The sequence below is a fragment of the Peromyscus maniculatus genome, chromosome 9 (assembly GCF_049852395.1).
Source record: "Peromyscus maniculatus bairdii isolate BWxNUB_F1_BW_parent chromosome 9, HU_Pman_BW_mat_3.1, whole genome shotgun sequence".
NCBI lineage: Eukaryota > Metazoa > Chordata > Mammalia > Rodentia > Cricetidae > Peromyscus > Peromyscus maniculatus.
In genome coordinates, this window is record NC_134860.1 from 35692554 (window position 1) to 35719473 (window position 26920).

A 26920-nucleotide genomic window follows, 5' to 3' on the forward strand; every position below is an offset into this window, starting at 1 on the left:
TGTGCCCTGCCAGGGGTTTGGCTCTAGAATGTGTCTTTGGTCATAACATCACAGAGGCTCTTCATTTCTTTAAGTGCCTCTCTATAAATCATAGAAGGCTGACCTTTTGTTTGATTTGGGTGGGGGCAGACATGTATTTTGAGAAACTGGTAGGTAATTTGCCTGAGTTTCTGAGTTTGAATGTGTTTTGACTGAATTAGGCATTAAAGAATTTAGTCTTAGAATTTTCAGTAAGAGATTTAGTGATGTAACAGTCTTTTTTTTCCTTTGGCAGGTTGATTTTGGTTTCTAATGCTCTTTATTCAAAAAATATTGATTTTTTTCATTGCTGTTATTTATTTATTTCTGTCCTTGAGATAGAGAAAGTGCGGCACTTCATTGTCATTTTGAGAAACCCACCAAAAAGAGAATTTTTTTTTAAAGCAGCAGGGCCTAGGTGCATTTCATGCAGGAGCCGCTAGGTGGCAGTGTAGCGAGAGGGCGCAAAGCAGCACATGAGAAGCCTCTCTGGACAGACCCCGTGGCAGAAGAGGAAGCGGCACGTGGGGCGGCGCTCTACGGTGGCCGAGGGACAGCGGCTGCTCTCTGAGCTCTAAATCCAGAAGCGCCCGGGAAGCTGCAGCCACAGTGGTTTCTGTAGTCGGAGGCCTGAGAAGGGCGCCCAGCTGCCAGCATCATGGTTGAAGGAGCGGTTCTGGGAGACGGATGTAGCTAAGAAAATGGAAGACGCGGCCATTGGCAGAGGCTGAGGTCCCGGCCCCAGAGGGTTCCAGGTGAGGGACAGTTGTGAAGGGAGCGGAGAGAGAAGTTCCAGGATGGGATTTCAGATCTTACCGGGTCCCCGAACTGCGGCAGAGAAAGTGGGATGACCGAGCAGTGTCAGAACGGGCGTCCTGAGCCAAGATGCTACCTCCCGAAGCCCCGCGGTGACTCCTCTCAGGAACTTTTCCCTGGCAGGAGGACACAGTGTGTGCTGACCCGAGGTTGTCAGGCAGAAAGTGGGTTCACAGCGGCTAGGTGGCAGGCTGAGATCCAAGCTGCTGTTCTACACCCTCTGGCTCAGAGCTTAATTATTAAATGGTAGACCTTCCCCATGAGTTTTCAGGGTTCCTTCCCTCCCCCCACGGATCCGTTTATTTTCCAAGAACACGAGAGAGTCCTGAGGCCAGTGTTTGGCCCTAAAGATTCCGCATGAATGCAACATTTGCTGCTTGGTCTAGTGGAGAGTAGTCGAATCAGCCATGGTCGCGGCAAATGCAACCACAAGCAGAGAGGATAATGGGAGCACACATAATAAGAAGTCCGGGCTCACCACAGACCAGGCCTTTTTCTAAACGCGTATTGGAGGGACAGGGTGGGCTGATAGAAGTGAAGCAGGGGACTCACACTGTGTGAGACTTGCATGGAGTGTCAGACTTTTGTAGTATTTAACCAGGACAGAGTTTGAGTAAGATTCCTCCTTCTGGGACCAGGCCATGGCAGGGATCCAGACTGGAAATGATGATGGCCTGAACTGAGGGTGGGGGCCTGAGGATGGGTGTAGGGACATGGAGAGAAGAGGATTCAAAAAGGCTTAGTGTGTAAAGTCGAAAAAGGAGAAATGAGATGGACATTGTTATATGTGTGGTTGACATTCACTAGAACAGATGTCTAACCTGGGTGACCTCCAGCTGTTCTAAGTATCCACCCCTCCCAGTACTTCAGACCCACCCTATACACTTAAAATACTTTCTCTCACAGCCACCCCAGGATACTGTTAGAATGCAGATGAGGTCAAGTTGTGATGGCACAGGCCTGTAATCCCAGCACTCAGGCCAAGGCAGGAGGAACATAAGTTTGAGTCTAGTCGGACCCACATAGTAAACAAAGAAACAAAGAAAACTAGATCTATGTCACTTGGATCTTCCAGTCGCTCTCTATTACACTGACACTTCATACTCTCCTGATCCCCAAGTCTTGCCCCGCCCCCAGGGCCTTACTAGAGCCATCCTGTACCCTTAGCTAGCTGTCTGTGCCCCATTGTGCTGCTTGCATGTGGTTGCTTGACGATGCCCAGAGTGTGTGGGCCCAGGGATCTGTCTTCTGTTCCAGTGTTCATTCTTCTAATTGCCTTATGTGAGAGCTCCTTTCCTACTTGGAATTCAGCTGGAAGGTCAGTTTTGTGGAGAAGCTTTCTGTGGTGACCCCATTGGGTCCCCAGACGACACCATTTCATGTCATTTTGATTCTCTACATCTTTTATGAAGTCATCACTCCATGGGACATTGGTTCCAACCCCCCAGCACTCACAGACACTAAATTATGAGCATGTTAACTCCTTTATGCAAAGTGGTATGGTATCTCTAGATAATCTATTTGGCCTTGTAAATTGTTTGTGTTTTTGTCTGTTGGTTGGTTGGTTGGGTTTTTTAGAAAATAACGAAAGGGAGAAAGGCTGTGCCTGTTCCCAGTGCCCCTGGGCAGGCTGTTGTGTCACTCTGGGAGAACTGCTCTTGCTAGTCAGTGGTTTCTAGACTTCCCAGTCCTCTGGCCTTTCAGTTTCCTGGCATGCCAGTGTCCTGTCCAGCTCTGATAGATCCCCAGCTGCGGTCTGGCCTCTGTTCTCTTCCTACCATTTCTCAATGCTCTTTAAGATTTCCTACCCTATTTTCTCAGATGGTAGGGAGCTGTTCATGGCAGGAAGGCGGGTCCTAAGGAAGGGTGTTTGGTGAGGGCCTCTACCCCTCTCCCTGGTTTGTGTCATCCCTGCTGCACCACAGATGCCTTCCATGCTCTGGGGTCCTAAGGGCAGTAGCTATTCAGATGCTTTTTTCTAACTTTGTTTCTCTCCTAGATCCCCAGAGAAAATGTTTGTTAAAGTCAACTTAAGTATAACATTTCATTATTGAAACTTAAGATTCAGTGAATAAAATCCCCAGAAAATTTAGTAAGTAGAAACCATGACACATAATGACCATTTTTATTTGTTTGTTTGTTTGTTTTTTGAGCCTGAGTCTTTCTATGTCAGTGGTTCTCAGATTGTGAGTCTTGACCCCTAGGGGTCGAACAAACCTTTCACAGGCGTCACCTGAGACAATCAGAAAACACATAAATTTATATTACAATTCATAGCAGTAGCATAACTACAATTATGAAGTCACAACAAAAATAATTTAATGCTTGGGGGGTCACCACAACATGAGGAACAGTATTAAAGGGTCTCAGCATCAAGAAGGTTGAGAACCATTGCTCTATTTAGTCCTGCCTCTCCTGGAGATTACTATGTAGACCAGGGTGGCCTGCCTGTGCCTTGAAAAGCAGGGATTAAAGATGTGTGACACTTGCCCAGCTCCATTCTTGGGATTTTTAGATCTCTAGTAATTTGCAGAATTCTTAATAAGTTAGTAATTCATATTTAAATATAATATAATATATTTGTCACTCTTTAAGAATTTCATACATGCATACAATATATTTTCATCATGTTCACACCCTACTTTTCCCCTAAATCTCCTCAGATCCACTGCCTATCTCTTCCCAACTTCATGTTCTCTATCTTTTAAATAACCCACCAAGTCAAATTTATGCTGCCCATCTCTTAAGGGTATGGGGTCATCTGCTGGAACACAGTTAACCCACCAGGAGCCTCTCCCCTCCCTAAAAGCCATAAACTAGCAATGGCTCCTTAGCTAGGGTGGAGTGTTGTGAGCCCTTCCCCTCCTCCACAACATAACACTTACACTAATCAACTTAATTCAAAGGTAACATAGACTTATTAAGAAAAAATTGATTGTAATAAAAAGAAAATAAACTCAGTAGTTAGGTGCTTGCAAAAGAATTTCAGTTGACTATCCAGAACCCACATGTGGTCAAGGAGCCAGCATGGTGGTGTATGTTTATAATCCCAACTCTGGAAAAGTGGAGACTTGAAGAACCCTAGGGTTCACTGGCCAGCTTGCCCTAGGCAAGTCTCCAGCACATAACAAGTTTGAGGCTGCATGGGATTCTGTCTTCAGAAAAGCAAACATAGGGAAGGATATGCAGAGTTCTGCAGCTGGTTTGATTCCAAAGTGTTGGCACCTGGCTTTGATCTGCCTTTTGTGACTGTTACCTTTTGTGTCCAGTACCTTCTGTTTGAAGTATGTAAATCTTATCTGAGAGTTTCCTAAAGGTTTGAAGCCTATGCAGAGCTTGGTTGTGGGAGGACTCAGCAAACTGAGATGTCCTGTGTCTGGGAATTGCTATGGCATTTGTCTCTTTGGGGAGCTTCAGATAAGAGGTTTTGGTATGCAGAAATTGACTTGCTAAAGGTGTGAATTGTACTCCATAAAAAAGCCCTTTGCAAAGCTATGGTGAGTCAATTGGACAGAGGCTGACTCCCCTGCAGCAGCAAAAGCTAAAATTTATCCTAGAGTGCACCTGTTTCTTCCAAGGACAGTGTGGACCCAACACATGACACAACAGATAACTTTACCAACCCTGAGGAAACTAACCTCCTATCTCCCTTCCTTCCTTCCTACTTCCTATAGGAGAACTTGAATACCTTAGTTGTTCTGAATTTGTTGAAGCACATCCCAGAAGCTGGAAAGCCCTCTGATTGATTCTCACCCGACTTTTGGGTGAGATCCTAAATGATGCTATTAAAAAGGTCAGTGTTTCCTGTTAACTTGTGAATTCTGCATCACATGCATCTAGAGATGTTAGCCCGCTAGAATGCAGGAAAACTCAGAGAGCAGGTTTGTTTCTGATCTTTCTGTACTCATAGCACCGGATCTCAGGAGCCAAGACGCAGATGATCATGGAAGACTGGGATTTCCTGCAGCTGCAGTGTGCCCTCTACATCAACAGTGAGCTCTCTGGCATCCCCCTCAACATGGTCCCCAAGAAGTGGACTTGAGGCTTTGTCCAGTGCCTGAAGGGGAAGCAGGGTAGGTTCCTGACAAGATCTACCATTGTTACCTACTGAGGGAGTATATGGCTGTTCAGATCCCCAGAAACAGCACAGGGCATATCATGGAACCCTTGGTGGTTTTGATTTATTTAGATTGATTTAGAGGTAATCTGTCAGGGAAGAGGGTGGATTTCTCTGGCGGAACAGTCATCTCACCTGACCCCAACCTCCGGATTGATGAAGTAGCTGTGCCAGTTCATGTGGCCAAAATTATAACTTTTCCTGAGAAGGTAAATACCATTCAGCTGCCCAGTTCTTTGTTTCCAATCCAGTGTTTCCATTTTGATAGTTCATGCTACATATAGAGGCAAGTCCCCAGAAACCCACACAGCTTTGTGAAAATATCTCATTCCATTGTTTTTATGGTTTTAAAAATAGTCCTCTGCCTGCATATACATCTGCATGCCAGAAGGGGGCATCGGATCCCATTATAGACAGTTGTGAGCCTTACTGTGGTTCCTGGGAATTGAACTCAGGACCTTCAGAAGAACAGCTGAGCTATCTCCCCAACTCATTCCACTTTGTTAAACACACAACCTCTGTAACATCTACACTGGTGCAGCCGTAGTTATAGCTGGTGGTTGTTGGGTTTTCATTTGTTTCTTTGTTCCGGAGGTGGAGATCCAGCCTGGGACCATGTGTGCCAGGCATGTAAACACTGGATCACTGACCTACATCCTGCTCCACACACTGACTCTAAGGAGACAATTCTTTTTTTTTTTTGACAATTCTTATAAAATAGCTATATTCAATAAATTTATTTTTAAGTTTTTTTTTTTTTTTTTTTTTTTTTTTTTTTTTTTTTTTTTTAAGAGAAGGTTTCACTACGTAGCTATCTGTCCTGGAAATTACTATGTAGTCCATGGTGGCCTCGAACTCACAGAGCTCTGCCTGCCTCTGCCTCCGAATCCTCTGGGATTAAAGGCCTGTGCCACTGTGCCGGTCTCAGCTTTTTAAGTGTTTAAAGGGGTGATGGATAAAGTACTTCAGTTACTGTCTTTGTATTCTGTTCTTATTTTTAGTGTATGTGTGTACACACATGCTTGAGTGTGAGTCCACATTTACACAAGTGTGCATGTGGAGGTCACAGGACAAATTTCAAGAGTCAGTTGTTGAGACAGTGAGTTCCAGTGATGGAGCTTAGGTCCTCAAACCTGCTGGCAAGTGCTTTTACCAAACCAATGAGCCATCTCATGAGCTGTACCATATCGCTGTCAGGTAGAGACAGCACGAGAGGACATTTAGACATGTTGGTGTTCTGGAACTAAAGAAACAAAATAATACCAGAGCTCAGATTATCCTGTGTACTCTTACAGGTAGAGATGAGGTCAGAGCCCCAAGTGGCTAAGTCCTCTAAAGGGGGATGCTGATCTTGTGGCCTGGACTTACCATTCAGCCTCCCTTAGCTGTTTCCTAGCATAACTGGGGCGTGGGGGTGATAACTGCCTCCTAGTTACTGGGAGGTTTCTGACTCTTACCTTGCCATTGGTCAGGTCTCATCATTCATCCTTTCCATGGCTCCCAGGAATTATAGCTTCAGGGTGACAAGGCTGAGTGAGAGGGTTCTTTGCTGCACTTACAAATGACTATAAAACTTGACCCTCTGTGTCTCTCTAAAGGTTACAGCAGAGGATTTCTTTCCAGACCCCATGATCATTTCCACTCCCTGATACATCAGTAGCTCTATGTGTTGCAAGAAAAGACAATCTATGTGTGTTTCTGTTGCTGGGGATTGAGCTCAGGCCCCTCCCTAATGCTAGACCAGTGCATTAACTGATAAGCTAGCCCCCCAAAATTGTTCATGTTCTTGACTGTTTATGACACTAGCTAAAAGTGACAGGCCACATTGTTGGGTCACATGCTTGATACAGCTTTGTGTCCTGTATGTCCCTCTGTGGAAGTGAGGACCTTGCAGAGTGCAAACCAGGATTTGATGAGCCAGTGAGCCAAATAAAGGTGAAGAGGGTAAGATAGTGGTCGGAATCCCTTGTGCAGACAATAATGCCCTGTCTGTACTTGTTTGTTATCCCCTGATGCTGTGGACATCTGCTGGGAATTGCCCTCTGGTTTTGAGATGTGCTACATTTGTCAAAAGGAACTGTGAATGTCTTTTCCACTCGTGGTGTGAGGAGCTGTGACTTAGGATGTTCACAAGTACAATATGAATTTCCAAGAGCACCAGGATAACCTAGAAGCATTGGCTTCTGGAAAAAGCAAGTCTGTTTTCTAAGGTTTCTCTCATTCTCTAGGCCAGAGTCACACTGCTGGCTGGTGGAGGAAGGTTTTCCCAAGCATAGTTGAGAAATGGATGCTGCCCTTGATTCATATAGTCTTTAGCCCTGCTTCTATGTCCTCTGTCCCAAAAGAGGGCTTACATCTGATTCTCTGCACTGAAGTCTGCATGGGCCCTGTCTTGAATTTGCATAAAAACTAGTTTGCACCATAGGGAGCTGGGTGGGAAGACTAAGCAGCCCAGGAAAGCAGTGTGCAGAGTTCTTGGGGCTGGTGCACTTTCTGTTGCGGGGAGACTTGACACAGGTAACACGGGAGGTTGGAGCATAAGCTGCCTCTCACTGCACAGGCTAGTGAGGCACTTGTGGCCCTGCTGTTCTCAGGCAAAGGAGGGACTCTTCAGGGATGTCTAATAAAGTGCTGTTGATGTGATTTCAGTACCTGTAACCTCGTGCTGGGGATGTGGCTTGGTGACAGAGTGCTTACCTAGCACACACAAGGCCCTGGGTTCATCTCTAGCACCATGAAAACAAACAAACAAGAAAACAAATGACATATAACTGTGAAATTGAATGGCAAGTCTAATTGTGTGTTATGAAGCAGTCTTCCCTGGGCAACTGAGTCTCCTTCTCTTCCTGTAGAGAAGGCTGGTCAAATCCCTGGAAGACCTCTGCTCCCAGTATGATCTGACAGTGCGGATCTCCACTGGTGACATCATCCAGTTCATCTACGGAGGAGATGGCTTAGATCCTGCTGCCATGGAGGGCAAAGATGAGCCTCTGGAGTTTAAAAGGGTTCTGGATAACATCAAACTGAGATACATCACTCTCTTAGCGGGTACAGTCTTCTAGGGGCTCTGTCATTGGTGTAGATACTGTTTGTAGTACCACACTTCCCACTTAATCATCTCTGCCTCAGTACTAGATTGGTACCTTACTGCTATTAGTTACTCTGTTTTCTTTCCTGAGCCTATTGTTAGTCCAAATCAGATGCTAATGGAAGAGGCTCTGGCTCCTCTCTTCTAGTGGAGTGGACTAGAGACAAGCTTTATAAAGAAAGGGTATTGGACAGAAGGCTCATTTCATATACTGTAGCCAGGACTGTGATTTGTAACCAATCTTTTTGAATAGTAATTGGACAAGAGTCGTCTGGATTTCAGTGTAGTGCCTTATGACCCAGATCTTCTAGCAGCAGGAGGTGGTTCCACTGAGGTGGTTTTTCAGTTGTTTCTAGTAGTTGGAAGCCACCAGTTGAGAATGGGTCAGAAAGCACTAAAACTTTGAGTAAACCCCATGAGCTTGAGGAGTGTTGACACATTTCCCATCTGGAGATATTTAGTTGGCTGGATGGTTTTTGTAGTGCAGAAGTTGAGGCCTGGACCTAGGGTATGCTGGACAAGGGCTCTGTTATGAACAACACCTTGATCCTTCGTTATTCTTTTACTTTTTATTTTCAGGCAAGGTCTTGCTCAGCTGCCCAAACTGGCCTTGAATATGTTCTGCAGCCAGGCAAGCTTTCAAGTAGCTGAGATTATAGAGTGGGCCACAAGACCTGGCTACAGCATTGTTCCTTTTAATACAAATCTGGGCTGGAGTTGAATTGGGAAGTAAAAGATCCATACTCATGAATTAGAGTGGAACTCTTTAAATAAGGTGGGGATTGCTGAGTGGGGTGATAGTGCATGCCTGTAGTCCTGTGGCTTGAAGGGAAGATGATCACGAGTTAAAGGCCAGCTTCACTCCATAGTGAGCTTGAGGCTAGCCTGAGCTACCCAAGACTGTCTCAGACAAACAAACAAAAGGCAGAATATCAGTTTATCTGGTTTTCATTTTCAGATGAAAAGGGGAGTCTAGAGTTTGTTAGCAGAGAGAGCCACAGTTTGCTAAAATCTCACTGAGTAGTTTTATGTCTGGTAAATTCCTCTGCCTAGTGCTCTCCCTCCCCCTCACCAGGCATATGTCATGCCATGTCCTTTCTGTACTCAGGCAGTGTTTCCATGTCAGAGCGAACCTGCTGTCAGTAAGAACGAGCTCATCTTGACCACTGAGGCCATCATGAAGAAGAACGAGTTCCTCTGCTGCCAAGACAGCTTCCTGCAGGTAGGCTCTGCCCTGTGGTGGTGCGAATGTGGTGTGTCAAATGCCCCCCACTGCATTTTGTAAGCCATGGTCTTAATGTGGTTTTTGTTGTGTTCTGTACAGTATTTCACTAGCCAGCATGAAGAATTAATGTCTTGTCTTCCTGTTGGAAGAAAGAACCTAGAGAGCCGGTCTGTGTGAGCCCTGACACCAGCCCACGTCCACTCTCATATTCCTTCTGCAGCCATTCTGAACATCTGTCACTAGTGACTGCCATGTGTCTTAGATTGCAGCATCTTTCCATCACGGATCAGAAACCCATTCCTCTTGAGGGACTTTATCATTGTGTGCCTTGAGGGTTACCTTGGTTTATGTTTTGTTTTTGAATCTGTGGGTGCTGGGAATTAAACCTGTTTTTACCTGCTGAGCCATCTGTCTAACTCTTTCTGAGACTTTAGTTCTTACTTTAATAAAGGTCTTTCTTAAATGAAATCATTTCTATCTAGAAAGATGTCTGAACTGCAGTGTTACCCTTCATGTCTCATATCTTCTCAATGTAAAGAAAGAGTTGAGCTAGGCATGGTGGTGCACAACTTAAGTCCCAGCAGTGGGTGGTAGAGGCAGGTGGATCTCTGTAATTTCAAGACCCGCCTACTTTACAAAGTGAGTTCCAGGACAACCAGAGCTATTACATAGAGAAACCCTGTCTCAAACAAAACAAAAAAGGAAGAGTTGACTAGGCCAAGGCACTCTGAGAAGCTGTAACCATAGGACAGAAACAGTGATGTTCACAGTGATTGATAATGCTTCCAAAGAAGCCTTCCCAATACAGGCATGCATACTCTCGAGTGTGGAAATGTGTGCCTAATGGGAAAGGGGGGCCAGATAATGGGATAATTCCATGGAGTCTATTTGAAAGTCAAAGGAATTTATTCAGGGTTTAACTGACAAAAATAATAATTGAGTTTTTTTTTTTTTTTTTTTTTTTTTGCAGAATCCAGGAGAGTTGGGTCACGGTCCAGTTCGGTTCTCAGGAGAGCTCTGAGAGCATTGATCCACAGCATCAGCATCCAAGACCATGAGGTATCAAAGAGAGAACAAGCATTTACTTCTTCCAGGTCTTAAGGGGTCTCTGTCTGGGCCACACACTGGCAGGGGCAGATACCTTGCAGTTTCCTACTGCCTCATTAGGGGCAGTGCTTCAGGGTAAAGTACAGACAACCACTCCTATCTAAGCCTCATAAAGTCCCTAGAGTTATGCTGACCTCCTTCCCACAGTCCTGTGGCTGAGATATGGTTGAAGATCACTCATGGGAAAAGGTTGTGTAATGAGAGATAGCTACATTTTAAGTAGAGGATCAGTTTCCCTAGAGTGGCCGGCTCCTTACAAGCACTGTGTAAGAGAACCAATATTTACATGTCTGCCTTGATGCTGTGTATTTAGCAGTTGCTAAGATACGTTACACTGTGTCCATTGTTGGAGGTTGTGGAATGATGCTGTCCAAATCATTGAGAATCATGCAGTTGATGTGTGTTGTATAATCTTTTCATGAAATGAAAACATTGATTAAAAGGGTAACTGAGAAGATCAAGAAAACCAGAGATAAATATGGCAACAACAATAAGGCACAGCAGAGGTACGGCCTTCCCAGACTGGTGGGACACAGTGTTTCACAGATGCAGCTGGTCTTGACTGTGCACTTGGATTTGTCCTTCTATTCTTGTGTGCTGTACCAGTTGGACCATATCCCCCTTCCCCAAATAGAGAAGTTTCTGGAGACCTGTGTAGCCAGAAAGTTTTCTCTCCAGGTCCCGCCAAACCCCCAAAGTCCGACAGCCCACTTATAAAATAAACACACAGATGCTTATATTATTAAAACTGTTTGGCCTAATGGCTCAGGCTTCTAGCTATCTAATTCTTGCATCTTAAATTAATCCATTTCTCTATACCTTGCCACTTGGCTCGTGGCTTACTGGTGTCTTCACAGTCTGCTTGTCATGGTGGTGGCTGGCAGTGTCTCCCTCCACCTTCCTGTTCTCTCAATTCTACTCTCTATTAGTCCCACCTATACTTCCTGCCTGGCAACTGGCCAATCAGAGTTTTATTTATTGACCAATCAGAGCAATTTGACATACAGACCATCCCACAGACCTGTACAGTCAGGATACCCTTCTCTGCTGAGCTTTCCTAGCAGTTCCAGGCCTGAATCTTCCGAGCAGTCAGAATAATTTCCCTTCCAGTACTGAGCTGTCTCATCGCAGCTCCAGGTATCCAGGATACCTCGCCCACCAGGGCTGAGCTGTCTCATCACAGCTCCAGCTGTCAGAGCTGTCTTAGCAGCTCAAAGTGTAGCCTGACTTCCAAAGTAGTCAGGATACCCTTCCCAGAGTTGCAAAACTCACATTTTGGTGTAGAAACCCAGGACCAAACCCACCGAGTAGCAACAGTGACTTACAGACACCACTGCAGATGCCTGCAAGTCACCTTGTGGTTCTGGGAATTGAACTCAAGACCTCTTGAGGAGCAGCCTGTGCTGTCATCCTCTGAACCACTTCTTAGCCACCTGATTTTTTAAGCCTACTGGTTGCATGAAAGGGAAAATATTAAACTAGCTAGCATTCTTGAGCACTAGATGAGTAGACATTTCATCCCTTTGATGCCATTACCTAGACATGAATAGCCATGAATGATTTTTCTCCTATTTGGTTTGTAGCCATTCTCTGTAAACCCTGAGTGATGCGATTATATATTTCAAGAGACCCTAGACTATTAGAACTAGAGATACATCATGTTTTTAGGGAAAAAAATTTGCCTATTCTCTAAGTTTGGCAGAAAAATAACATCAAATGAGAAATAGCTGCTCCTGGTTGTAGACCAGCAACTTTGGATATCCAGGGTGGTTGGAGGTCTTCTTGCCTCCTGTAGTATACTGAGATCTATTCCAAGACTCTGTGTTGATGGGATACTGTCTCCTGTGCAGAAAAAAGATGATAGTGGTGGTCAGCGGAGCAAGAATATTGTTGAAGAGGGCAGAGTGAGGTGAACTGGATATCTCTTGTCACTAAATGAAGCTTCCAATACTGGCAATGGGTTACATTTAGTCAATTTGTTGGCCAAATGGGTCCAGTGGGACCCGAGACAAATCAAGGTATTGTAAGGCTATTGGTTGCTCTCCAAACTGAAAGGACGGTGCTATTCTTGAAGATGACACCAACACAACTCATTGAATATGGGTCAGTCAAGCTTATGTCTCCCCAGATCCCTCACCACATATGGACTAGATTTCCTGGCACTGGAAGTTACCCTGCTCACTATCAAAGAGAAAAGTAAACACCAACCCAGCTACAATGGTGACCGCATCTAAGATATGCTGGTGCAATAGTGGAACAAAGCTTTTGGGAGAAACCAACCAATATCTGACTCGATTAAGGCCCACTCCATGAGATGGAACTCATACCCAGGACTGCATGTGTGGACAAGTCCTGAGAACTGATAGGCTAGGGTCCATGGGGAAAACAAATACTACTGTTCTGCTCAAGGAACTTAGCAATAAAATGACTCCTAACAATATTCTGCTGTACTCATAGATAATACCTTTGTCAGCCTTCATCAGAGCAACTTCCTCCTTTAGCAGATGGGAACAAATACAGAGACTTTCAGCTAGAGCATATGCAGAGAGGAAGAGATCTTGAACACTCAACCCTAAACAGGACATATACACTTAAATTCCTTCCCTCAGGACTTAGGGAACCCTGTGGAAGAGGAGGTGAAAAGAATGTCACAGAATACTGCAGATGGCAGGACCATGGTCCATCTACTGAGATGAAGCACAGATGTGGAGTGGAACCAGACTAATCCTGAGAAAAGCTGCACTGCATGTGTTGCACAAGGTATAGCTGGAGAGGGAGGAATGCCCCATTCATTTGGAGCCCAGAAGATCACATGAGTACCAGATGCTGGACATTGGGCTGTAGGATTTGAATTAATAAGATGGATTTTGGTATTCTTCCCATCTGAAAATTTCTGTGCTCCAGCTCTTCTCTTGTGGAATAAGAAAATATCTAATATTTTAAATTTTGTTTACCAGATCCAACTAATAGACTTTTGTTTTGTTTGTTTTTTAGAGATCTTGGACTTTTGAAGTGTTGTAATTTTTAAAGATTGTGGTATTTTAAAAAAATTACACTGTGTTTTATATTATGATATTAACATAAGAATTTGGGGAACAAGAAATAAATGGTTATGGTGTTCAGATGGTGTGTCTGTGTGTCATGCTGACAAGGAATAGAAGTCCTAGTTAACTTCATCTGTCCACTTGAAACAGCATAGCAACAATACAAATGAGAATCTCAATTTATAACCTGCATGGATCAGAAGGCACATTAATCATAGAGAAATTTTCTCTCATGGTTTTATATAAGTATACTTGATAAACATTTTCTGTATTACAATTAAGTTTACAGCATGTGTAATTTGTATTTGATAATAACATTTCTGGCCTGACCACTTAGGGTTGGATAACCTATGACGGGATTTGTTCCTAGGAAAGGTTAATTTTCTTACCTAGATTTTTGAAATATTCTGGGTGCCACTTCCCTGTCATATATAAAAGAAACTACCTAGGAAATAAGATTAAGTTTAAAATTATTGTTGAACCTTATTTCATGTTATTAGTTATTATGTAAAATAGTGTTCTTTAAAGCAAAATTAGTGTAACTCAAAGAGGTGGTTGGCTTCATGGACTATGTCCATTCATTATAAAGGGTAAACTTCAGAAGTTAATCCATTTATTTAAATTTAAACATTAGCATTAAATTAAGGTTAATAATTAATATGAAGTTAATTGTAGTCCATCAGAAGTTGTCGTAGAAAAACATGATACATGAAAATGATCAAGGCAGAGGAAAGTTTTATACTTTCAAATGTTTGTTAATATATCAATCCAGATAATTTATTGCAATGATTGTTTGTTGTTATTGCATATCAAACAAGTTGGCTTTTTTGCTGTGGTGATGAGAATTACTGACTGAGGGGAAAATACAACCAGTATTTTCTTTCTTTTTTTTTTTTTTTTGGTTTTTCAAGACAGGGTTTCTCTGTGTAGCTTTGCGCCTTTCCTGGAACTCACTTGGTAGCCCAGGCTGGCTTCGAACTCACAGAGATCCGCCTGGCTCTGCCTCCCGAGTGCTGGGATTAAAGGCGTGCGCCACCACCGCCCGGCTTACAACCAGTATTTTCATTTCTTCAAAGAAAAATTTATTGTCCATATAATGGCATATTATAGATTGTGGAAACTGTACATGAATTACTTCCAACAGTTTTTTAACAAATTGTTGGCACAGGGTAGGGCTATTTAACATTCCTTTTGGGAGAATCTTCTATTGATATCTCATAAGAGGCTGAGAATTATTGTAAGTACATACCATGAAGGCAAACTTTTCTCTATCCTTTTCTTATAGACATGTAGTGAAGAAACAGTCTTTTAAGTCAACAGTTAAGAGGCCATTCTTTTTTTATTTTATAATTTAGTTTAATTTACATATCATCCCTGGATTCCACTGTCCTCCCTGTCCCCCCCCCCCACATTCCCCTCAGCCCACTTCACATTCCCATCTCAACCAGGGAAAGGACTCCCCTGATGATTCAGCTTAACCTGGTAGATTCAGTTGATGCAGGTCCAGTCTCCTCCCTTCACCCAGGCTGAGCAAAGTGTTCCAGCATAGGCCCAAGGTTCCAAAGAGCCATCTTATGCACTAAGGACAGGTCCCGGTCCCACTGCCTGGGAGCCTCTCAAACAGTTCAAGTTAATCTACTGTCTCACTTATCCAGAGGGCATGAACCAGTTGGGGGCTCCTCAGTTATTGGTTCATAGTTCATGTGTAGCCACTAGTTTGGCTATTTGTCCATGTTCTTTTTCCAATCATGGTCTCAACAATTCTTGCTCATACAATCCCTACTCTCTCTCGCCAATTGAACTCCAGGAGTTCCACCTGGAGTCTGTACGTGGATCTCTGCATTGGCTTCCATCAGTCATGGAATGAGAGTTCTACCATGACAGTTAGGGTGACTGGCCAACCAATCACCAGAGTTGGTCAATTTGGGCTTTGTCTCGATCATTGCCAGTAGTCTATTGTGGAGGTATCTTTGTGGATTTCTGGAGACCTCTCTCTAGCACTTTACTTCTTCCTATTCCCATGGAGTCTTCATTAATCATGGTCTCTTTTTTTTTGTTTTCCCTCTCTGTTCTTGACCCAGCTGGGATCTCCCGCTCCCCTAAGCTCTCTTTCCCCTGACCCTTGCCATTCATTAACCTCCCCACCCCCACCAGATTGCTCATATAGATCTCATCCATTTCTCTGTCATTGGGCAATCCCTGTGTCTTTCTTAGGGTCCTCTTTTCTAGGTAGACTCTCTGGAGTTGTGAGTAGCAATCTAGTCATCCTTTGTTTTACATCTATTATCCACCTATGAGTGAGTACATACCATGTTTGTCTTTCTGAGTCTGGGTTACCTCACTCAGAATTTAATTTTCTAGATCCATCCATTTGCCTGCAAACCTCCTCATGTCATTGTTTTTCTCTGCTGAGTAGTACTCCATTGTGTATATGTACCACATTTTTTTTATCCATTCTTCAGTTGAAGGGCATCTAGGTTGTTTCCAGGTTTTGGCTATTACACACAATGCTGCTATGAACATAGCTGAGCATGTGCCCTTGTGATATGATTGAGCATTCCTTGGGAATATGGCCAAGAGTGGTATAGCTGGGTCTTGGAGGAGATTGATTTCCAGTTTTCTAAGAAAGCGCCATATTGATTTCCAAAGTGGCTGTACAAGCTTGCATTCCCACCAACAGTGGAGGAGAGTTCCCCTTGCTCTACATCCTCTCTAGCATAAGCTGTCTTATGCTGAATGATAAATAGATAATGGATGTATAGATAGATAGATAGATAGATAGATAGATAGATAGATAGATAGATAGATAGATAGGTAGGTAGATAGATAATGGATAGATAGATGAATAGGTACATAGAATTACAGGACAATTATGCTGATGAACATATACACATAAATTCTCAATAGAATACTTGCAAATAAAGTTTAGATTCACATCAAAGAATAATCACCCACCATGATCAAGTGGTCTTCAACCCAGTCCTGCAAGGATAGTTCCACATACATAAAACACACTATTTATTCTACCACATAAAAGGAATAAAAAACAGAAACTACATGACCATCAGAGTATAAAAGAAAAAGGGTCTTTGTAGAAGTCCAACCTCCCTCTCTGGTCTTGATCCAGCTGGGATCTCCCACTCCCCCAATTTCTCTTTCCCTCAACCCTCACCCTTTATTACCCCCACTCATGTCCAGGCTGTTCATGTAGATCTCATCCATTTTTCTGTCATTGGGCGATCCCCGTGTCTTTCTTGGGGTCCTGTTTTCCAGGTAACCACAAGGAACAGGAGACCATGGTAAATGAAGACCACATGAGAATAGGAAGAAGCAAAGTGCTAGAGAGGCCCACAGAAATCCACAAAGATACCCTGTGGGGCGTTTACCCACCACCCCCACAGTTCCCCAGAGTTTTCCTGAGTGCCAGCAGCAGGAAATATTAGATAGAAGGATTTATAGTGGAGAATCTTGTGGAGATAAACAGATAGAAAATAAAGGATAGCCTCGAGAGGGCCTGGAACCTATTCCAACGGGCCCCGACTGTCTCTGGTCCAGGGTTTTATAGAGACGCCAAGGGGTGGAGCAAAAGACCTCCTCCCCCAGCACAGCCAAGTGCAGACCATCTCAGACACCTGTACTCAGGCCCGTGGTCCTGATCATCCTCTATTCGGACCTGCTGGGTAAAGCCACGAGGAACCCAAGAATGGGCTCCCACAGGTCCCCCACTTCTTATTATATAAAAAAATAACTATTAATGGCTTACAGCAATCTCCATAGCTGTTACACCTCCCAGTATGGGAGTAGAGGATGATATAGATGGCATTTCTCTTTTGAATTAGGTCCACGTGACTACAGCAGTCTTAGCTGCCTTTTTAAACCAAAAACTCTTAAGGCGACTACAAACTTAAAGAATCCCTTAGCTTCATTATTACCATTAACAGGTTAACATAAATATTGCTATACATAGTCACAATTCTCTCAATCTTACAACTCAAAGCAAACTCTTAACAGAACCATTTAAATTAGCATATATGGTGCTATATATAGTTAACAATTTTCTCCGTCTTACAACTTTAACTCAGTCATTTGAATTTTCTTGTTAACAGAACATAGGAAAAACTTCAATGTATTCACATCAAACTTAAACATTTCCTTAACTCCACAAAACCAGGGTGCATTAATATCAATAGGTTTCTGCAAACATAATTCAGTCCCATAACTCCTCCTTTTCTTTATAATTTTATTATTATTATTATTATTATTATTTATTTTACAATACTATTCAGTTCTACATAATAGCCATAGATTCCCTTGTTCTCTCCCTTCCTGCCCCCCTCCCCTTCCCCCCAGCATACCCCCCATTCCCACCTCCTCCAGATCAAGGTCTCCCCCGAGGACTGGGATTGACCTGATAGACTCCGTCCAGGCAGGTCCAGTCCCCTCCTCCCAGATTGAGCCAAGCGTCCCTGCATAAGTCCCAGGTTTCAAACAGCTATCTCATGCAATGAGCCCAGGACCTGGTACCACTGCCTAGATGCCTCCCAAACAGATCAAGTCAATCAACTGTCTCACCTATTCAGAGGGCCTGATCCAGTTGGGGGCCCCTCAGCCTTTGGTTCATAGTTCATGTGTTTCCATTCATTTGGTTATTTGTCCCTGTGCTTTATCCAACCTTGGTTTCAACAATTCTTGCTCATATAAACCCTCCTCTTTCTCACTAATTAGACTCCCAGCGCTCTACCCGGGGCCTAGCCATGGATGTCTGCATCCAGATTCCTCAGTCCTTGGATGGGGTTTATGGCACAACTATTAGGGTGATTGGCCATCCCATCACCAGAGTAGGTCAGTCCCGGCTGTCTCTCGACCATTGCCAGCAGTCTTTTGTGGGGGTATCTTTGTGGATTTCTGTGGGCCTCTTTAGCTCTTTGTTTCTTCCTTTTCTCATGTGGTCTTCATTTACCATGGTCTCTTATTCCTTGTTCTCCCTCTGTTTTCTTGATCCCGCTAGGATCTCCCACTCTCTTTCCCTCAACCCTCGCCCTTCATTGCTCCCACTCATGTCCAGGCTGTTCATGTAGATCTCATCCATTTCTCCGTGTCTTTCTTGGGGTCCCGTTTTCCAGGTAGCCTCACTGGTGATGTGAGTAGCAGTCCAGTTATCCTTGTTCCACATCTAGCATCTTCCTATGAGTGAGTACATACCATATTTGTCTTTCTGAGTCTGGGTTACCTCACTCAGGATGATTTTTTCTAGATCCATCCATTTGCCTGCAAACCTCATGATGTCATTGTTTTTCTCTGCTGAGTAGTATTCCATTGTGTATATGTGCCACAATTTATTTATCCATTCTTCAGTTGAAGGGCATCTAGGTTGTTTCCAGGTTTTGGCTATTACAAACAATGCTGATATAAACATAGCTGAGTAAGTGCTCTTGTGGTATGATTGAACATTTCTTGGGTATATGCCCAGGAGTGGTATAGCTGGATCTTGGGGGAGATTGATTCCCAATTTTCTACGAAAGCGCCATATTGATTTCCAAAGTGGTTGTATAAGCTTGCATTCCCACCAGCAGTGGAGGAGAGTTCCCCTAGTTCCACATCATCTCCAGCATAAAGTGTCTTCAGTGTTTTTGATCTTAGCCATTCTGACAGGCGTAAGGTGGTTCTTTATAATTTTTTAAACAAAAACTCAAACCTAGTTAGAGGAACCCAAATTTATACAATTCCTACAAACCCATATTGAAAAGCAATATTTTCAATCTAACCATTAACACTTTGAAAACTTTTAGCAAAACATCCAAAAGCAGTTTCTTAATAAAACTCTTTACACACTTTAAAAGTAGTCTCAGTATACCCCATTTGCATTTCTTACTAACAAAACATGACATTAATCCACTCAAACAACAATTTAAATTAAATAGACTAAGGAATATTAACTATCCCTTTTCTTTATAATTTTAAGCAAAATCTCAAGCCTAGTTAGAAAACCCAAACTTTTCTGTTTAAACAGTTCCATTTGTAACACAAAACCAGCTCCATAAGTAATTCCATTTTTACATAAACAGTTCCACAAAACAATTCATAAATCACCAGTTAATAAAGCATATATGCATACACAAAATTGCATCTTGAGTCAAGGTAGAAACAATTCCTTCATTTAAACAGTTCTATTTTTAACCCAATTCCAGAAAACAGTTCCTAGGTCATTAATATAAGTGAGCTCAAAATTGTCCCATTGCAATGAAATCTCTATTGTTCTTTTCATTTCTTAAGTCCCAAAATTCAAATGATAAATTCTGGTACTAGCCTTCCAAATATGAAGAAATTCATAACCAAAATCTTTGTAGTTTTATCTCATTTTATGTTCAAAAAGTTCAAACAAGAAATAAATTCTGGTATCAGGCTTTCACTTCCAAATATGAAGAGTCGTTTTTCAACCAAAACTTTTTGCAGTTAATAATTTTTGTTCAAATAAGCATCTCTGCAACTTTTGTTCTCACAGACAGACCTTTTTAGTATAGCAATATTTTAAACTGCACCGTTTTTGCTGTTAGCTCAGGTTTTTCTGTGTTGCGTCGATTTTCCACAGATCTCTGCTGCGGATGCCTTGGGCTGGTTCTGGCGTCCACCATTTTTAGCTTCTTAGCGGTTTCTGGAGCTTTTGAAACCATTCAGACTGCCTGCTTTGCAGTCTACTATCGCCTGTGTCTCAGATATTTTCACCATATACATTAATAGACTCACACTTAACATTTACACTTTTTCACAAACTCACATATAACATTTTTTGCTTTGCAAAGCATTTAGAATCATATTCAACATTTACACATTTTTACAAACTCACATACAACATATTAACATCTACTTATTTATACTTTAAGGAAACTATAGAACTACTTTAGCAAATATATTTCTTATTACTTCTTATACACAACTTGTATCTTTACTTCTTACAAGCTTATTACTGCATGTCTTAAGACTACCTTAGCTACTTCTTGCAAGCTTATATTCTTAAAGGAATTCTATAGATCTATTTTACAAACTTATATAGGCTACCATTAGCATATATCTAACTTAGCAAACACCTAAAGATTTCTTAATACAGATCTAACAAGACAGAATTTTTACAAACTCACATATCTTATTTTCCTCTTTTTACTTCTTACTCTTAATTATTATCACCATCTCTATTAGGAAGATTCTCTTAACTAGACAGGAAGTATGTACATCATTTCTAAAGTTTAGAGTTTATAGTCAGCTTTGTTATAAAGCACTGGGAATTAGTGAGTGTTGTCATTATAGAGTTGTGATACTTGTTGCTAGGGGATTGTAACATTCTCAGGACAAAGCCACACCCCAAATTTGCCTGTGACTGACCTTGGACAGATGGTAGGTAGCAAGGCAGTCAATGATTGCAACAGCCTTTTCAAGAAAAGCATAGCCATGCCTCTTTGGGGCTTTATAAGTCAGTTTTCACCGAGTTCAAGGATAGAAACGTTACAGGAAGTGGCTCAAACACAGTTGAGGGCTGAGGACTCAGTCAGCTTGTGAAAGTACTTGACAGTAAACTGACATAGTAAGTTTTGTATTTCAACATCTCCTCCCTCCATGGTGTGGTATTTCTCACTGGGCCATTTGCTGGTAGATGTCAGGTTTCTGAGTAACTGTTTTGTTGGGTTTTCTGTATTTCAGTCTTATATTTGATGCTTTCTTTTCTTCAGGAGTACTGAGCCAACAGACACATGGATCAGATTGGGTCTGGATCACCTGGAGGTCAGTTGGTATTTGCCTCATGGTAAGTTCAGAGGTATAATGGGGTGTATTTTTCTGAGGAGGCCTTGATCCTAGGGTGAAAGAAGTCATGCTTTCATGGTGTCTGTGGCTTCCTTTGGCTTCCTCAGTTTCTCAAGTGGTATTGTCAAGAAGGAAAAGGAGTCAAGGCCCAGAATCAGCCATCCTGGGTCAATGGCTGGGCATAACCAAGGCCTATTCACACATAGGAAATAAAATAATAGTGAGAAAGTGCATCATAATCCAGAATTTCCCAGAGACTGGGCTCAGCAGGTGGCTCCTGGTTTAACAGCTCCTTCTGAAGTAGGCTATCATCCTGGGATGTGGCCTGTTCCATCTCATGTATCAGTTTCTCTGACTTAGGATGGAAAGGCAGTTAGGACACAGTCCTGCTGGGGACCTGCCATTGTCAGATGTTAAACTGCTGCCTCCCACCACCTCAACTGTGCTGGATGCTCAACATGGATCTTTTGACTGAAGTCATTGTTTGTACCCCCAAGGAATAAGAGTCACAGAGTAGCTGGGCATAGAACATTCCTCAGCCCTAAACACCTGTAAGAATTTGGCTGAGTAATGGTTTTTCTGTTCTACTAGAAAGAAAGGGTCTTTCTCTTTCAGTCTGGGGACATCACTTAGTAAATTTAACAAAATATTAATAACATAGCCAACAGCATAGGAGTGATACTCATTAATCATGATGAGTTACTGATAAACCACATCATTTTATTGATAGCCATATTGCAGCCTTGCATTCTGGACACTCAAACAAGGTCATGAATATAGCTCAGGCTTCATGCCCAGGAGGCACCTTGAACATGACCAACATGCAAGACAGAATCAGTCGGTAATCCTAGAGCAGCATTTCCTGAGATGTGTGCCTGAGAACACTGGCCCTGATGGACTCCGGGATCAAACAGAACCTCCGGGATCAAACAGAACCTTGTAATTTCCTTCACCAGAATTGGGAATCTGCATCCTGACTCTTTGACCCCTGAAATGGTTCTGATCTTCCCTGCAGCTGAGGCATCTGCCTGGGTTCATTCTGGAAAGTCCTTAATCTATTCAATCTAGAGAACACTTGTCCCAGGAAGTGGGAAAAGGCTGCACAGAGCAGTATTCAAAGGTAGGAATCACTTCTTTACAGGGGATGTTCCTAAGTGAAAATGTAATTTCAGCAAGGCCAGGTTATTCACAACTTTGGATTCCATCGTGGGGAGGCAGAAGCAGGCAGATCTCTGTGAGTGTAAGGAAAGCCTGCTCAGGCCCTACCAGAGCACTCAGAAGGGAGAAAGGACACCATTGCTCAGACACACTGAGTATTCAACATATTGATTCCTGGACAGAATTGTTTGTACACTCAACCTGATCAATACTCTGAAGTGTTTTTGCCCTTCTTGTAGCTGGAAGCCATACATTTGAGCAGGAGGCCATAAATGATAGTGATCCCAAAAACAACGTACCCCCATGGCTCCACCTGCTCCCCCCAGCCTGGGTTCCTACCTCATTTGGGAGACCTCAAAGTGATGCTGCAGCTTTTCTGCCAAGTCCTTTTCCTGGGTGATCATCTCCTTCTGCTTCCGCAGGACCTGCAGGCTTCCCTCAAATCTTTCAAATTCCTGTTCATTAGAACATTGTGTTCTTAGTGGAGTGTTGTATACAGGCATGCACAAAGTGTCATACACATGAAGCACATACAAAGGATCAAAACAGCTTACTGGTAGGTGAGGCAAGCCAAAAGACCTTATACTACACTCATGGAAAAAAGAAGTGAGCAGAACACAACATCATGCAAGATCAACGGATGAGTAGATGAAGCACACCAGCACTTTCAGAAGAGTCTCACAACTCTGCCGTCATTCCTTGAGGATTAATACTGCTGTGGGGAGTGAGCTCTGTTTGGCCAGACTCTTTTGAGATGGCTCGAGAATTTACTTCAGAAGCAGCAAATCACCCACCCCAGCACTCAGCTTGTCAAAAGCCCCCATCTGTTCAGCCAATCAAATCCAGATTGTATTCTCCACAATGGTAGACTCTCAAGGAGCACTCACAGAAAACAGGGCTCATGAGCTGCTACTCAGGCTTATGTCAGTGTGAACCAATAGTCAGTCAAAGGGAAGAGAACGCATTGGGATTCATGAAAAAAGGAGAAGGCCACATGCCACCCAAATCTATGACTATGAGTAGGACTCATTTGGCATTTACATGGGATACTCCTCGTAAGCTGCTTCACCTCTGTGATCTCACATGACCCCTGCCAATCACATGAGCCTCAGGACCCACAATTCACACATTCAAAGCTCTGTGCATAGCATCCTACCTATCGAAATGACATGAAGGTTTGATATGTTATTTTCCCATTTCCCTCATTGGACCACAGTTTCAAGCAGAGCAGCAGAGATGGTTTGCCAATAATTTAGTTTCTCAGAAGAGGCTAACTTCCCAGAAGTACTTGTGCATGGACACTGAAGTGAACACCTCAGATGGCATGAGGTGGGTGGCTGGATGGATGAGTAAGGTGATGGGTGAAAGCACAGGTGGGTGGATGGGCAGACAGAGACTCCAATGGGCAAATGGTTCCAGACCTTAGCCTGACCCACCTACCTGCCCCTACCTGTTGTTGCTGGGTTTGGAGGTCACTGGTCTCTTCCTGTTAGTCCTCCCAGATCAATTTGAATGCCGCCAAGTGGAGCTTCAGCAGGACCCAATCTTCTGTCCGACTGTTGTTCTCCTGCCTCAGCATGGCTAATTGCTCCTTAAGCTGAGTATGTTCCATTAGGACCTGGCTGTGCAGACCACTGGAAAAGACCGTCTGTAGAGTAAGGTCCTGCCAGACTCTTTCTGCCACCCCTGCCTCCAGGAACCATCACGACAAATGGCCCCAGGTACTCAGGAAGATGTAGCAAGAGCCCAAAATAGCCATGACAGCTACACTCAAAAGGCCAAAAAGAGAGCAGCTGATTAAAAAATTGAAATACTTCATAAAAACCCCAACACAAATAGGGGTCCATGTCCTTTCAAAGGAAAGAGGTGTCCCTCAACTGTCCTGAATATTAGCAAGTAGTGGGCAAATACCCTCTGAGAGAGGACAGGAGACCAAAGGGGAGTTGATTCTATATACAGTTTCCACAGAAACCAGATCTGTAAAGCCTAGGCCTGAGCTCCCAGATGCTCAGGGCTGCCTGACATTCCCCTCATAGTGAAAATTTCTTTTCTTTTCTTCCTCTTTGCTTTCCTTTTCCTTCCATCCTTTGTTCATTTCTTCCTTCCTCTCTTTCTTTTTGTTTGTTTGTTTGTTTGGTTGGTTGGTTTTAAACCTGGTTTCTCTGCTTAACAGTCCTATCTGCCCTGGAATTCTCTGTAGACCAGACTGGCCTTGAAATCACAGAGATCTGCCTGCTCTGCCTCCAGAGTACTGGAATGGCACCAGCACAGCTCAGTTTGCTCTTCTACCTAGAGGCTCCTGAGGCTCCAGGACAATGGTGGGAGGAATGAATAGTCTCTTTCATACTTAGCAAACTAAGTGCAAGTGACACAAGTCAAAGAGATGCTTGCTAAGGTGCAAAAAGGACAGAACCAGAGCTGTGGACTCTCCCATGTAGAGAAAAGAAAGGCAGCAATGGCCACTCATCAACTATTGGGGTCCATGCCAACAGGCACTTACCGATAGAAGACCGTCAGATTGGCAAGCTCATCCACCATCTCTGAAGCCTCGGTGGTCTCATTCTGCAATCTCTGTAGGTCAGTCATGACCTCCTCATGCTCCATCTTCAGATCTTCATACCAAGTATTTGGCCTGTGGGAGGGCAAGGCACCAGGAACAAAGAACTTTATGAATATAGGCCTCAAGGATCATGTGAACACAAGCTGTTGTCCTGATCTACCACAACACAGTGGAGGTCTCAGTCTGGCTACTATGTACTGAAACTTCCTGGTGCTTAATTAACTTGTAAACCTGGCCCCAGGCAAACAGAGGCTGGGTGTTCAGATGGAGCGTCTCCTTGTGGCATGAGCCCACACATTAGACCTGGAGAGGCATCTAGCTCTCTGTTCTCAGGAGTCTATGCTACAGGACTTGGCCCACAAGAAACCTGCAATGATGTTTCTCTTGTTTCAGGACAAGGATTCTTTTTTTTTTTCTTCTGAGACCGGGTTTCTTTGTGTAGCGTTTCATCTTTCCTGGAACTCACTTGGTAGCCCAGGCTAGCCTCGAACTCACAAAGATCTGCCAGGCTCTACCTCCAGAGTGCTGGGATTAAAGGTGTGTGCCACTACCGCCGGGCTTTTTTTTTTTTTTTTTAAGATTTACTTATTTATTATGTACACAGTGATCTGTCTTCATGTATGCCTGCATGACAGAAGAGAGCACCAGATCTCACTATAGATGGTTGTGAGCCACCATGTGGTCGCTGGGAATTGAACTCAGGAACTCTGGAAGAGCAGCCAGTGCTCTTAACCTCTGAGCCTTCTCTCCAGGCCAGGACAAGGATTCTTCATCCTGGGTCACTACTTCTTAACAGATGGACAGAGCACATAATTCTGGAGATGAGACCCAACATCAGGACAGCTATAAAAACTCCCCAAGGGATTCCTATTTGGCATCAAGGTGAACACATACACAAGAGCAGAGCTGCTTAAAGTGAGGATCACAGATCTCATATCAGCACTGGCATCACCTGTAAAGTATGAGCCAGGCAAATCATCAGGCCCCACCATAGACACCTGGCTCCCAGAGACTGGAGGGACCCACAAACCTCAAATGCATGTAAGCACACAGACACACACACACACAGACACTCACACACATATGCTGGCACGCATGAAGCTATGCATGCAGGAGGGAGAGAGAGAGAGAGAGAGAGAGAGAGAGAGAGAGAGAGAGAGAGAGAGAGAGAGAGAGAGAGAGAAAGGCAGAGAGTGCAAGAAAGAGTGAAAGAGAGGAGAGCACACATGGGATACTGAAGAAATTCGTGGAGCAATATTGTCTAAGAGTATAACTCATAACAAATAGAAAAAGAGTGACAAGCCCCAGGACTTTCAGTCACTCATTGAAATAAATCAAGTTGCCTCAGGTCCGACAAGGTGCTACCAGGATCTTCCAGCACACAATTACCTACCAGGCAAGTTCAAAGACTCACACAAACTCACAGCAGCTAGTATCTTACACAAGCCATGTCATGGTCTTTTCCAATGCATTCTGGGAACTCAGACAATACTGCCTCCATCCCTGAGTTGTGTGACTCAGACCACAAGGTTGGGTTTTCATTTAGAGGAAGCAGAATAGTTAGTATCCCCATATCCCTCCTGCCCAGGTTTCAAGTTCACCACTGAGAGGCATTTAAGGATATGAAGTTGGGCACAGGGAAACCCTGAAGGTTCAATCTCTTAGAATCCAAGATGTTAAAATGAAGATGAAGGTGACTTTGCAGATGCAAGATTGACACCAGGTTGAAACAAGAGATACCTATTGTGCATGGATCCTTTCCTGACGAAGAATAGATGATCACGCAGCTCATTTCTCTCCCTTGTCATCAGCTGCAGCTCCATGTTCAGCCTCTGCATCTCCTTCCTCACCCCTTTATTGGTGAGGAGGGTTGGGTGGGATGAGGTCTCCATAGCAGCCTCTGTGGGTAGATGAACACAAGTGAACTTGCATAATGATAAGGCATAGAGGATGGACAGACCACCCTGAGGCCCAAACAGAAAGATAACCTCTG

The 26920-nt window shown here is 43.5% G+C and overlaps 1 protein-coding gene and 1 long non-coding RNA gene across 5 annotated transcripts in view; one reads left to right on the forward strand and one right to left on the reverse strand.

Annotated features, from left to right (window-relative positions):
* The window catches only part of LOC143267304 (disks large homolog 5-like), a 42105-nt gene that overhangs the window by 14069 nt on the left and 1116 nt on the right, over positions 1-26920 (reverse strand). Inside the window, exons 2-6 of one of the 3 annotated variants that reach the window (XM_076544618.1) lie at positions 26668-26827; positions 24868-24999; positions 23818-24001; positions 22707-22822; positions 11108-12213 (exon numbers count right to left, since the gene is read on the reverse strand). In XM_076544618.1, coding sequence (XP_076400733.1) covers positions 23857-24001; positions 24868-24999; positions 26668-26819 — 429 coding nt within the window. In that variant the 5' untranslated portion in view covers positions 26820-26827 and the 3' untranslated portion in view covers positions 11108-12213; positions 22707-22822; positions 23818-23856. Of the gene's footprint in view, positions 1-11107; positions 12214-20801; positions 21402-22706; positions 22823-23817; positions 24002-24867; positions 25000-26667; positions 26828-26920 lie in introns of those variants that run through there. The other 2 variants (XM_076544616.1, XM_076544617.1) reach the window with 2 other exon arrangements.
* Positions 538-13616, forward strand: LOC121826394 (uncharacterized). Of its 2 annotated transcripts, XR_013042304.1 has the most exons (7): positions 538-773; positions 4509-4627; positions 4745-4907; positions 7804-7999; positions 9148-9261; positions 10235-10323; positions 12500-13616. It is a non-coding gene; the product is annotated as an uncharacterized LOC121826394 (long non-coding RNA). The 2 variants fall into 2 exon arrangements; XR_013042305.1 differs by having other exon boundaries at positions 10235-13616.